General features: G+C 42.1%; 1 protein-coding gene across 2 annotated transcripts in view; it reads left to right on the forward strand.

Moving 5' to 3' along the window:
• Positions 1-14,587, forward strand: part of npepps (aminopeptidase puromycin sensitive) — a 24,502-nt gene continuing 9,915 nt past the window's right edge. For both annotated transcript variants that reach the window (XM_054779010.1, XM_054779011.1), the window contains exons 1-10: positions 1-338; positions 2,509-2,593; positions 2,691-2,768; positions 2,901-3,022; positions 7,268-7,375; positions 11,111-11,311; positions 11,409-11,505; positions 11,601-11,634; positions 12,765-12,879; positions 13,652-13,816. In XM_054779010.1, the coding sequence (XP_054634985.1) occupies positions 72-338; positions 2,509-2,593; positions 2,691-2,768; positions 2,901-3,022; positions 7,268-7,375; positions 11,111-11,311; positions 11,409-11,505; positions 11,601-11,634; positions 12,765-12,879; positions 13,652-13,816 (1,272 nt within the window). In that variant the 5' untranslated portion in view covers positions 1-71. The remainder of the gene's footprint in view (positions 339-2,508; positions 2,594-2,690; positions 2,769-2,900; positions 3,023-7,267; positions 7,376-11,110; positions 11,312-11,408; positions 11,506-11,600; positions 11,635-12,764; positions 12,880-13,651; positions 13,817-14,587) is intronic.

Below are 14,587 nucleotides of genomic sequence, written 5' to 3' on the forward strand. Positions count from 1 at the left end.
CGGTCGGGTGAAGTGGGAAATTCAGTCTAGCGATCCGGAGGAGACTCGCAGCCGAGAGAGAGTTCCGGTTGATGTCGCTCCTTCTGAGCCGCACGCTGACGCAGACATTGGTGCAAACAATCCGTGTCCGCTCGCCAGTCCTTCAGTGTACTCCAATAAAAGTCCAACTCTTTACAGATAAGACGGTGAGAGCTGCCGGTCACTGTTTAGCAGCCATGGCCAAAAGGAGGCCCTTCGAGCGGCTACCGACTGACGTTTTCCCCGTCAACTACGGGCTGTGTCTCAAACCCGACCTGATCAACTTCACGTTCATGGGCAAACTGGAGGCTATGGTGGAGGTATGTTAAATGCAAACACTTGTCACACTGCAAAATGGGCATTTTGTAATGTAATATGTGCTCAGCTAACTGCCATTAGCTAACCTGCTTGCTCTCTAACGGCCAACCACTAGCCGCTCGCTCACCTGTGCTAGCACACCAAAATGATACAAATATGGCGCCTTCTGTCACTCTCATACACGTCACCATAATATATATTTATAGAGACACGTGAATATGGACATTATCATGATCATTATTATTATTATTGCAGTTTGTGTGAATACACTTGCACGCTCTTGTTAGCTTAGCAAGACTTAGCTGTAACCTGCTAACACGGTTGTCAGTGCGTATTATTATTGTTATTTGTTGGCCCCCTCCTAGCAGACCTCCTGAACATCCTAACGACTCTTTGCAGCAGTGATGATGATGATGATGATGATGATGAGTATGATAGTTATTCTGAGTCGGTGAATGTGGTTATCAAGCGACAAGTGGCTACTAGCTAGCTAGCTGGTGTTTGCTAAATCATGGCATCGTTACGTCGCCCCCTCCCACCTTGTACACACTTCACTCCGCTGGGGTCAAATCTTATTTTCATGACGAGATGATAGGGAATGCCCTCAGTGACTACTTAGCACAGCAGCTCAGGTTAAAATTAGACCACAATTAACAATAAGAACTACATTGTAGTTTATTGATCACGCTCCTGCTGATTGACTGTGTGCTAACTTGGTTGTGATAAGATCTCTCATATCAAACATTTAATGAGATACTCACTTTGCTCTGTTTTACATCCTATATTGAGTAAATCACTACATTGTGTGCATGAAGACACTGTCTAATGGGGATTGGGGTAGTATGAAAATGTGCTGGTGACGTCATTGTCCAATTTGCTTAATAGACAATTTCCTGTGTTTATATGAGTCTTTCAGAGGGGTACAGCCCACTTCTGCGAATGCCGCCTCCGATTTTGGATCAACATCTGCAATGAAAGTGACTGTTGTAACACACAGATTATTTCCAGCTCCAATAATACTCACCATCTCTATAATTGTCGTCGTTTGCTCGCAATGAAGGACACTCTCCAAAAGTCGCCAATAACACAACAAAAATGCGCTAGATTTGTCGCAAACCGCTTTTTTTGAAAATGAGTCTCGAGGGCAGGGGTGTCAAACTCGTGCCATGGAGGGGAGAGACCCTGTAGGATTTCTCTCCAACCAGTTTCTCTAGGAAGTGATTTTAATTGATAAGCTCCTCCCGTCAAATTGAAGGAGAAGTTGATCATTAAAATCACTTGCTTTCGTGACCGGCTGTCTTTGATACTTTGTAGAACCTGTTGCAAACTTGTCCTGTATTTTTTTTCCAAGTGCTGTGACCATTTTTTGTGGAGTTTGTATGCGCAAATGCCGAAAATGGTCCTGTCTCGCAGTGTTAAAGAATCCTTAAAAAAAAAAAATCCTGTATCTAGACGGTGATCTGGATCACCCCCAAAATGTAATCAGTTAATCCATATCCCATTTCCAACAATTCCTGAAAACTTCATCCAAATCCATTCAGAACTTTTATTTTGAACACAAACAAACAGATAAATGCTGGCAAAAGCGCTTGGCGGCGGTAACTATGAAATGATCGTCTACTAAATCCTAAACACAGTGGAACTTCTAAGCTTGAACATGATCTGTCATAAGATGCTATCCCTGAGTCTTTCTGTTGCTTTCTGTTATGAACGTTGGAATTGGCCCTGCAGAGGAGCGATTGCATCACAGTCGTCCTACGCTGCACACATGCTGTTTGTGGTCTAATTCCACTTGGCTACGCTGTTTGTGTTTTAACATCATCTAATTTGCATCACTGGCCATGACGCATGCGCGTGTCATTTTTAGGGATGCCGCCGACCTACCTGTTAATCTTTACGTTTGCAAATCAGGAATGTTTTCCCAAAAGTGACACTTTCAAGTGAAAGGTTTCAAAATATGAATCTCTCCATAAACTTGCGTGACCATAGAGAATTCTTAATAGGTAGCGCCCAATCAGTCTGTGGCAATCCAAATTTTTTTAAATAAATGAATGTATGGGAAAACACTGCTTACATGCAAACATACAGTGTATGTGCTTTCAGCTGCTTCATAGGGCTTCTTCCAGAAACAAATCATCCTGTGTGTGTGTTTTTTTTTTTCTACACGTGCAGGTGACACAATCCACAAATCAGATTGTGATGAACTGTGCCGACATCGACATCATCACAGCCTCTTTTGTGCCTAACGGAGGAGACGGTGAGCATCTGATTCTTGATTCTGTCCTTGATTCCTTACTCCTCCGTCGTCAGCTCATGTCATGTGAACATTGTTTTTTTATGTTTGTTTTTTTTAGAAATTGATGCCACAGGGTTCAACTATCAAAATGAGGACGAGAAAGTGACCTTGTCGTTTCCGAGCGCACTAAAAAAAGGTGACCAGGCCCCTGCTGATGCATGAAATACTTGCACAAACATCAAGTTTAGTGTAGTATTTCGAAAGATTGAAAGTACTTGAAATTTACCCTAAGTGGCGCCGGCTGTCTATTTGTGCTCGTGATGTCCAGGCTCTGGTGTGTTGAAGATCAAATTTGCAGGAGAACTGAATGACAAAATGAAAGGATTCTATCGAAGTAAATACATGACTGCCACCGGAGAGACTCGCTATGCTGCTGTCACACAATTTGAGGTAAGCCGGGGATGACGACACAAAAAATACCTCATTTTTAGGGCAGTGTTTTCTAACCTGTTTTGTCGTGTACCCCCAGAGCCTTTTTGTCATACCATGAGTACCCCATCACTCATATGTGTTGATGATTCTCCAAAAGTAGAATGTAATGCTTCATATGACATGACTGAGAATACAGTCAAACCTGTCTTAGCGGCCACCTTTATAGAACGGCCACCTGCCTATAGCAGCCACTGAAAAATCCCCCGCAGCAAATTTACATGTTATACTGTAGACCCTGTGTACAGCAGTCACCTGTCCAACGCGGCCAGCGGCCACCCATTTTGTCTCCCTTGGTCAATATCTGACTGCATATAGCGGCCAAATTACCAACTCAAGTAGAAGCTTCATGCACGAAAAAGTTTCATTTTTCAATCATTGAAGCCGTCGTGTGTAGACTTTAATTACTGAGTCCTAGCTCAGTCACAATCATTCACAAGATCCACACAAACTGTCAGTTGTTCCACATAAAAAAGCCGTCTTCTTTTGAGCTTGCTATTTCCTGGTCAAACATGTAACTTTAAGAGCATTTGCACCAAAACATTACCGCAAAGTAGGCTGGGAACAGGACGTGCTCCCAGCGACGCTACAATAAAAAAAAAAAACATACGCCAGCATGCATGCAGCAGCGGGAGCAAAACTGAGTTCGGTTGTACTTAATTGAAGTATTTTAGAATGTACTCACGTTATTTTTCATCAATCCTCATCCACAAATCCATCAAAGTCCTCATCTTCTGTATTCGACACAAAAAAGCCGTCTTCTTTTCCGTTTGCTACTAGTCCGTTAACTTGTCAGTGTTATTCAGCTCCGAAGCAAAGAAGGAAACTTCTCCTGTTGCTTCTGCCAACTTTATTTATTGAACGCGGCCACCAGACAGCAGCTCAGAACACACACATCTCTCAGCATCGTCTCTCCTTCCTGCTTGCCCACAAGGCAAAGGTTAAACAAGCCCCATTACATAGCTGTCCAGCCAATGCCTGTAAGAAATGACACCGTTTATTTCCTGTTGTGCACTGGTCAATACTGTAATGCCGCTTGTTGTGGGGAAGGAGAGACTCACGTCGCCGATGCACTTTAATGGCTTTATTAACAGCGGAGAACACTGCAGGACTTTACATACACGCCAACATAAACACACTTCCCAACTCTCTCGAAACTCACAGCTAGCACTGAGCCGAGCTCTCCTGCTCGGGACGCCCACCGTCACTTCCCGTCACTTCCTGATGAACTAAAGCTGTAATGACACTGCCGTATAAAAAGTAAAATATTAAAAACAAGCGTAAGACATTACTAGCACAGCTTTGTTCTGTGGGTCGTGGATATATTCTATCAGTTATTATTAAGCCTCTAGCTTTCTTTTAGTAAGTAAAAACCTTGGCTATGATTGCACTACATTGTCATGTAGACCTACAAAGTACACTTGGAAGAACAAGAGGTGAATAAATGTATTGCAACTGATGAAGGGTAGAATTAAATAAGCTTTGCTTCTTCCTACTCCTTTTTGAACATGCAAAATTGTGAATTGTACTATGTGATGTGCTACTGTTTGACTCATGCATGTTCAGGATTAAAACCATGAACCATGATAATAACAAGCCTAGTAGTGCTGTACAACTTTTATCCACAGTCCGCAGTGCCCTCTACTGGTAAACATTATTATTTAAAAAAAAATTCCCACTTTTTTTTTTTTTTTTTTTCCCTCTACTGGTCAACATTCAAACTGGACGCCAACCTGTCTATAGCGGCCACTTTTGCAGACTCCCTCTAGTGGCCGCTATAGACAAGTTTGACTGTATTTACTTATCTTGGAGCAGTTTTCTTACGTACCGCAAGGGGTATGCATACCCCTGGTAGGGAATCACTGTTTGAGGGCATCCTCACCTTCTGTAGTACAGTAGTTTTGAAATCGCTCTCTTGCGCACATCTGCAGTTGAGTACTTTTCAGAAAAAGCGGAGTGCTGGTTTTGAAAATGTCTTTCAACGGTACGTTTTAGTTTGCTAATTTCTCTCCACATATCAAGCACACAGGTAAGCCAGTGTCATTGTCAGTGAAAGCAAAGGAATATGTCCTTTCAGAATTAAACTGTTTTTTTCTTCAGAGATTTTTCTTTTTAGAGACATTTTGGTAACTTACCGCCGGGGTAGCACACTCCACAGCTTGATCGTCTTCGTGTCTCAATGCACTCACTGGCCTCCCTTGGTCATCCAATGAGTAGTCAGAATACAGTCTATATGCGTTCACGGACTTTTTAGAAAACGCATATATCCTCCACTTTGGTGTTTTAAAAAAAAAAAAAAAAAAAAAAAAAAAAAAAAAGCTCGGCGAAGGGAGACTCAACAAGGACCAGCACCACGGGTTGCCAACTCCTGCACTAGTACAGTAGTTCTCAACTGGTTTGGCAGCAGCACCCACCATCCCTCTTCAATGATGACACAAAATGTGGAAATTATTGAACGTAAACTTTATTAAATAAATATCAAATTTATTTAATAAACAGCATATATTTATTTACACTTTCAAGACTGTTTGCAACAGTTGCAGACTTTTGAACGTATTGCAAGCATTGCAAGTCCTCTTGCTGCTTTGTGCATGTAAGCCTTGCCTCAGGTAACACACACATGCACAGGAGCCTTTGCTAAGGGCAGCATGCGGTGTTATTTTGACCCAGTTGTAAACAGTCTCTTTAATGTGCAGTTTGAATTTGAGTTTGTGCAAAATAACACAGTGTGCCAACACAAAGCAAGTTTCATGTCAGTTCAGCAACGGCTGGTTTTTATCCACAAATTATTTTGGGGAAAAAAAGGTGTGTGTGGGAAGGTTTTCAGTACATGTTAAAGCTAGGGGGTTGAATCAGAGCATTTGCACATGGACCTGGATGAGAAGGGAAACAAGAAGTAAAAAAATCAAGCAAGTCCAGTTGCTCTGATTCAACAGTTTGTAGGTAAGTTCAATAATAATAGGGGGACCATTACTTCTGTAGACCACCCCTCTGCCTGGGCCAATAGATCGAATAGGGCATTAAACAGTCCCGTCATCCTGTACCTGGTAGTCGTGATTGTGGGTAGAATTCCCCCGCACAACACATTTTGAGCTTTCGCTTTAAGCCTCTTCTCCAGTAGATGGCTAGCTATGTGGCTGATGGCGCCCCAAAGGAAAACTACACTTTTTTTGGAATTTTGCCCATCATCCACAATCCTTGTGAGACATGAACACATATGTCTTTCACTTTTCTGTGCGTTTTAAAGAGAAAAACTGATCAAAAGCGGCAGCTCAGTAGTGCACGTAATGGGTTCCACCTATGCCGCCTACAAAGCCTGCTATTAAAACACCTCGAACAAGGTTTTATGGTTTTATATGCATGCTGTAACAATGTAGTAACAGGTACATTCAACAGGTACAACATGTAATACTTTCAGTATTTTGTGTATTTCAGTCATACCAACTATTACCGGAACTTCCCTGCTCTGCGCATTGATTTCACATGGCAACGTCATAGAAACGAATGCCTACACCCAGCGTTAACTTTTCCAAACTCATTGGAGCGTTGTTGGTACTTTTTGAAGACTTTTCAGGCAACTTTATAGGAGGAATAAATATGTCCCATACGTGCAATAAAGAGCTGGCTTTTTAAAGATGTTTTTATATCTTTAAAACGCACAGAAAAGATGCGCATGTGTTCATGTCTCACATATGAATTGTGGATGATGGGGAAAATTCAAAAATTGTCCATAAACATGGCACGCACCCCATAGTGGCGGAGCAAGGGGCATCGGGTCATCACACCTTTTTAAAAAATGATTATTTATTTAATTATTTTTTGGGGGGGGGGGCTGGCAAACCACTGAAAACAGCTCTGCGACCCACTTTTCGCTCGCGACCCAGCAGCAGAGAATCACTGCACTAGACCATTTTTGCTGTGATGGGCTTGGGTCCAGAAAAAGGAAGTGTGGTGTGCCTGGGCTGTTGTGCAGTCAGCCATTATCAAGATAATGCTTAATAATAATAATAATTGACAGTGTGAGAGGGGTGTTAAACTGAACTATTATACATTATTGTGCTCGTAATTTTCAGTGGTGTGCTTTGTCTGAGTGTAGATGAGCATGCAAATGAAGTGTGCTTATAATTTCAGTCACATTGAAGACATCTGTGACTTGAAGTTGACATCAACACACATGCTGTTTTCTGTCCCCTCCCTTCCCTGCAGGCCACGGACGCTCGCCGCGCTTTCCCCTGTTGGGACGAGCCCGCTATCAAAGCCACCTTTGACATCACTCTCATCGTCCCCAAGGACCGCATCGCCTTGTCAAACATGGTACGTGTCATGTGGTCAGGTCTTGACCTCCCATCACCTCTCCTCCATCCCATCTTAGTCATGGCAGTGACTGAGAAGGTACATAAAATATTATGTTCGGTTATCAAACCAGGTCTTAGTCAAGTCTGATGTTTAATGGTATTTTTTGCAGATGTAAAGCCACCATTGTGCTAAATATAATGGATGAGCTGACTGGAGGACAAGCGTGACTTTTACTGCTCTCTAGTGCCCCCGTCAGGTCAAACTGTGCAGTCTTTAGCCACCCTCCCAGTCAGGCTCTTTCAGAAGGCTTCAAATACACTTTCCACCAAGCTCTTTAGTTCAGTACACAATTGTTTGCATTTTCAACAGTTGTGAAGGGTACCAAAATGACATGACAGTGGTAGGTCAGAGCATTGTTTTGATGGGTGGACAGTGACTGGATGTTTTTGTTTCACTGTGTGTCCACGCTATGATGTTATGTAGCTGATCCCGCCTACACACACAACAATCAGAATTTACCTAACCTCAAACTGGGCTGGAGCTTGGTGGAAGCATGACTTAGCACAGGGGTCGGGAACCTTTTTGGCTAAGAGAACCATGAAAGGCACATACAGTCAAACCTGTCTTAGCGGCCACCTGCCTATAGCAGCCACTGAAAAATCCCCCACGGAAAATTTACGGGTTATAGGCCCTGTGTATAGCGGTCGCCTGTCTAATGCGGTCAGCAGCCACCCATTTTGTATCCCTTGGTCAATATCTGACCGCATATAACGGCCAAAATACCGACTCAAGCAGAAGCTTCATGCACGAAAAAGTTTTGTTTTTTAATCGATGAAGCCGTCGTGTGTAGACTTTAATTACTGAGTTGTAGCTCAGTCACAATCATTCACAAGATCCACACAAACTGTCAGTTGTTCCACATAAAAAAGCCGTCTTCTTTGGAGCTTGTTGCAGACAGTGACACCGTTTAGTTCCTGGTGTGAGACAGTGTGCACTGGTCAATACTGTAATGCCACTTGTTGTGGGGAAGGAGAGACTCACGTTGCCGATGCACTTTAATCGCTTTATTAACAGCGGAGAACACTGCAGGACTTTACATCCACGCCAACATCCACACACTTCCCAACTCTCTCGACACTCACAGCTAGCACTCAGCCTAGCTCTCCTGCTCGTGACGTTGCACCGTCACTTCCCGATGAACTAAAGCTGTAATGACACTCTGCCGTATATATAGTAGCACAGCTTTGTTCTGTGGGTGGTGTAGAATAACAAGCCTAGTTGTTTTTTACAACTTTTATTCGCAGTCTCACAGTGCCCTTCAACTGGTCAACATGTAACAGTATAATTATATTTATCTGCAAACACAACAAGCTTCTAATCACAGACATGTTAATATGTGCGCGCACAAATTCAAACTGGCCGCCAACCTGTCTATAACGGCCACCTGCCTATAGCGGCCACTTTTGCCGCTTCCCTTTAGTGGCCGCCATAGACAGGTTTGACTGTATTTTAAAAAATATATAACCATATCATTTTTTTTTTTTGCGCTTTTTGATTGAGTTGTTATACTGAAAGCTAATCAATACTAAATATAATACTTCTTATCATTAATGTGACTTCTGCTGCATGGTTTTGCACAGTACCGCTCATCTTTTTTTCTTTTCGCCATCTTTGTCAAAAGGGTTTGCTCTGTAAAATTAGCAAGCTGACTGTTTAAACAAAGGGGGAAGTTTACTTCTTGACTTCTCAATGACACGGGTAGGCTACCGCATTGTCCAATAATAATGGAGTTTTGCTGTCTGATCCGGAAAATATCGGAAGGATAGCTCGCATTGGCTCTGGCCACCTGCGTTGCGGCAAAAAATGGACGGATGAATTAAAATGCATGAGAAAGTTTTATATTTTGAACATTATTTTGAACACTGATTTCTGTAATGTTTCACTTTAAAATGAATGAAAATAACCACAATTTATCCTGTTAACAAATGCCCGAGAGCCAGATGCGTTCATCAAAAGAGCTACATCTGGCTGGCGAGCCATAGGTTCCCTGTCCCTGACCTGTGTGACATCAATGTCTGTTGTCTCAAATGGAATACTTCTGTCAGTACACGTTAATAAGTATACTGTGTACACTGCGTACTTAGTTTCAGAGTGCACACATTTTGGCATTGTAGTGTTTTGTCAAATCCAGTACAGTAATCCCTCATTGATCATGGTTAAATGGGTCACTTCCGCCCTTGTCCCCAAATACTAAGGTGACACAAGCCCTTCAAATAGTTGTGTTCGGCTATGCCAGCCGGTAACTAGCAACTCATAAGTCAAATTTTACCTCGCAGCTGCCATCGTATAAATGACAAAAAAAAATACCCGCAATGCTCCGCCGGTTTCTCCAGCTGCGTCCAGTGAGTGGTGTTTGGGACTCGGCGTGCTCCAGTGACGGTTCGGCTTGCGGCGACAGTGAATGCAAATGGCTTTGGTCTTGTCGGGAGAGCCATCTGCTGGGTGCCCTTTTCTTTGTCCATATCTGCCGCTGTGTTTTCTCAAACTGCGGGTCAAACAAGACGTGCGCACTTTAATCGCACATCAAAAAAGTGGTTTTAAAGGGAATTTCCGTTGTTTTTAAGACGTTAACTTTGACAGTGGTCAAAATTGAAATGCCACATTACTCACCACCGACGGGGGCTGACTCTTTTCTCTTACGGCTAATGACTTTTTGACATCCCATGGAAGTTTCTCACGCTTTGCAAATGTGTCAAACAGCAGTTGATGTTTCAGGAAGCCGTGGTGTTGAAATAATCCTTCTTAAATGCGCAAGAAGTTTGGTTGTATTAATCTGTGCCGCCACAGGACACTTGTGCATGACAAGTCTTGCACTCAGCTGCAACGTCTTTTTTTTCGGATATTTACAAAAAACACAGCCACAAGGCCGACATCACTTCTACTCCTTGCCAAACACGCTAGCACACGCTGCTGTTGTGGTTACATGGGTTCTGCATGCTGAATAGAAGTGCTGCTGCTACATAGCAGTGCTGGTGCGGGGTCTGGAATGGACTACTTTTATCGGAGTGATTTTAGATATCAGAGATTTTAGATGAAGGCCGATGTAACCCGATGTTTTTTTTAGCTGATATCGGACCGGGACACCCCCAGATATTACACTACATACCACATCTTCTGAATGCCTTATATTTGAATTTTAGTTTGTTTAGAGATTTTTATGATTCAAAATGCTTAATTTAGGCCAAGAATACTTAAAATTTGATTAAATGTGCATATTTTTGACAAATAGGCCGTATTCAACCATGAAACGGCGATCATTTCTTAATTTATTTTGAAAATCGAATGAGCAAAATCGCGAAATTCAAACTGCGATGTGGCAAGGCACAATTGTACTGTCGTTGCACACTTGGCTAGAAATGACAATGACAATCTCAGTATTTACTCGATGCTTCCACCCCTCCCCCCTTTATTGTTTCTTTCGGTTTGCTCCTCAGCTGCCATTATTTAAAGTTCCCGACTGTAGCAAGGATTGCACATATTGAGACTTAGAGTAGTAAGTGTCCAGCACTGCACACTCTTTTGAGTCCAACGCCCGGGTACTGAGAGTGGACTGCACGTTGCCGTACTTCTCAGTGTGAACCCACTTATTCACTCTCAGGCTTAAGTGTGCGTACGGATGTGTGCTAGTTGAGACACAGCACGTGTCTTTGCAACCATTCTGCTGAGATCACACGTTTGCTCTGTTTTGTCCAGAATGTCGTTGAGCGACAGCCATATCCAAGCGAAGAAGACCTGGTGGAAATCAAATTTGGCACCTCACCCATCATGTCCACTTACCTCGTAGCGTTTGTCATTGGCGAGTTCGACTTTGTAGAGAGTCAGTCATCGGACGGCGTGCTGGTGCGCGTGTACACGCCGGTGGGCAAGGCGGAGCAAGGACGGTTTGCACTGGAGGTGAGCATGATGTTCGATTGCCACATGCACATCATCTCGCCTGACTTCAGGAAACATTTTAAGATTGTAATGCTGACTTTTTTCCTCTTCTTTTTAGGTTGCCACAAAGACTTTACCATTCTACAAAGACTACTTCAATGTTCCTTATCCTTTGCCTAAGATTGATCTCATTGCAATTGCTGATTTTGCTGCTGGTTAGTTGTCCTCAGAACACCGTTCTGTAAGCACACACATTTCTCAAGTGTGTCATGAAAGTGAAATGTTTTTCTGCTTTTCCCCTTGCCTTCAGGTGCCATGGAAAACTGGGGCCTTGTTACTTACAGGTAAAAAAAAAAAAATCAATCAATGTTGTGGTCCTGTTTTCCCCCTTAACAAAACAAGAACAGAGTGTGTTTTACATTTCTATCAAATGTGAAACCTGGATTAAACTTTTTAATATTGGCGCTATGAAACAGTCAGACCGCTAATATCATGTAAACCAGGGGTGTCCGAACTTTTTCCAGCGGATGCCACATACTGATAAATTGAAGGACGCAAGAGCCACTTTATATTTTGAAAAGTAGATATGGTAAGAAGTTCATATAGAAAAAAACTACATCTCAGCTTTCTGATATACTGTAAGTTTATTAGTATCAACTTAGCTCTTTGCTCTTTTTTCCCCATTTTTGCTGGGGTTTTTTTCAAATATTTAAAATTTCTTCTTAAATCTTCGTAAATTTTCTTTTTGTAATATTCTGATTTTGTTCCTATAATTTTTTTTACTTTATTCACATATGACTTTTTTTCCTCCCAACCTAATTTTCCATAATGTACAACTATATCTTGTTTTGTTTCTCATATTACAACTTTAAATAAAAGTATAAAAAAAATTCAATAATATTTAAACTCTATGCTACTCCAACTAAATTATTTTTCTTCACAATATTATGCGTTTATTCTCGTAAAATTGCGACTTTTTTCCCGTTAGTGTATGGCTTTTTTCCTCTGAATATTTTTTTATTCCCGTAACTATTGCAATTTTGGAAATTGGAAATTTTGATTATTTCCACCACATTTTGACTTTATTCTCATAACATTAGAACTGTATTTGTTGTTTTGTTTGTTTCATAAAGTTACAACTTTTTTCTTAAATTTTTCCTCATACCATTATGACGTTATTCTTGTAAAATTATGACTGTCTTGTTAGATTACAACGTTTTTATGTTAATATCTTAATTGACTTTATTCTTGTAAATTTGCTGATATTTTCAATTTGACGTTATTCTTGTAAAATTATGACTGTCTTGTTAGATTACAAATTTTTTATGTTAATATCTTAATTGACTTTATTCTTGTAAATTTGCTGATATTTTCAATTTTGTTTGTTTTTTTTTGTGGTAAATTATATTTTTAGAGTGGGCCCCTGCACCGCAGTTTGGACACCCCTGATCTAAACTCGTGTGTGTTTTTGTAGGGAGACTGCGCTGCTGATTGACCCAAAGAACTCCTGCGCGTCCTCCAGGCAGTGGGTGGCGTTGGTAGTGGGTCACGAACTCGCCCACCAGTGGTTTGGAAACTTAGTCACCATGGTAACCGTCCAGAACTTCCTCAGAAAAGACTAAGGCCCTGTCCACACGCGAATGCTCCTGGGTTTTTAAATTTGTATTTATTTGCCGAGTTTGGGAATAAAATGTTATCCACACAGTGTGCGGTTAGTAAATAGTCGCATCCAGACGGAAACGGATCACTGGGTGAAAACAGTGTAGTACATGAGGCACACCTACCTGCTGGCGAGACAGAACCACACCAAAACAGAAAATAGAAGAAGTATGCATGGACATAAAGTCAGTTGTCTTGTGCTTTCCAGGGCTTGTCTAGATTGCCGGCAAAGTGGAATGACTTCTGCGGGTAATCTTGGAGGATAAGACAACATAATATCAGGAGAATGTCGACTGGGGTGAGTCATGCCAGTCGAAATATTCAGATATTATGTTGGTGCGTCAGCAGCCCTCACTTCTGGTCACGTGACAGCGTAGAGGGTGGTGACGTCATAGTTTTCATAAAGTAGCGGTTTGCTTGTCTACACTTGAGCGACAAGCTGGCGTTATCAGATTTCCCCACTCTGGAAGTCAAAAACTACTGTTTCAGAGCACCCAGAATGCCGTTGCCGTGTGGATGAAAGGCTGAAATGATCGAATACTTTTCCATTTTGACCTAAAAATGTTCCCGTGTGGACAGCCCTTAAATTACCTGAAATGCATACTAACATTAGGTTAGATTAGATAGCACTTGTGTGCCCTCAGGGAAATTAAGGAACGTGTGTGTGTGTGTGTGTGTGTGTGTGTGTGTGTGTGTGTGTAGGAATGGTGGACACATTTGTGGCTTAACGAGGGCTTTGCATCCTGGATCGAGTATTTGTGCGTGGACCACTGCTTCCCAGAGTATGACATCTGGACTCAGTTTGTGTCGGCAGACTACACGCGTGCTCTGGACCTGGACGCACTGGACAGTAGCCATCCTATCGAGGTGGGCAGGTGTATTTGTGGATGTGATCACTGTTTGTTATGTATGGCTATGTTTCACAGTGCAGTTCGATGAGGTCGTCACTCGCGCAGCAGTATCATTATCAGCAGGAAAAACTGATACCGATACAAATTGATATCCCATTTTTATGCCAGTGTTGGCCGTTAATAACGGTTTGTGAATATTCTAATTCACCCAGGTCATTTTACTCTCGGGGCATTGAATTGATTGCAACTGGACCATTCAGGTTTACCCCTCATCCGAGCAGGCTGCGTCCGTTCATGATCAAGACTAGATAGGACAGCTCTAGCCTGAGGAGATGGTGTGGGATCCAAGTATTTAAATGTCCCTCGCAATATTGCCTTTCTATTATTGCTCCCTCACTATATATTTTTTCAGAAACTAATTAATTATTGCTGTTTCGTGGTCGACTATGGTCTATTATTAGTCAAAACATATTGAAATACAAGTGATATGTACCGTAGTATTCTGGTCACTAGGCAGCAGTAATGACACACTACATTGAGACATTACCTTACATTACAATTTCCTAACACTGCTTGAAGTCAGCCATGGCATGTTTGACATGATAAGGCGGGGGTGGGGGGAGTTCTCCTCCTATCCCGTGTGGAAGTGGTAAGTTTTTGGCTTAAAGGGATAGTTCAGATTTGAAGTGAAGTTGTAAAACATCCCCATCAGCAATATAGTGCATCAATAGAGACTTACTCCCCGCAACTGGTGCTGTCAGTCCAGTTCTGGTTGGAGATCCGTGAT

The sequence above is a fragment of the Dunckerocampus dactyliophorus genome, chromosome 6, assembly GCF_027744805.1.
Source record: "Dunckerocampus dactyliophorus isolate RoL2022-P2 chromosome 6, RoL_Ddac_1.1, whole genome shotgun sequence".
In the NCBI taxonomy this organism is placed as follows: domain Eukaryota; kingdom Metazoa; phylum Chordata; class Actinopteri; order Syngnathiformes; family Syngnathidae; genus Dunckerocampus; species Dunckerocampus dactyliophorus.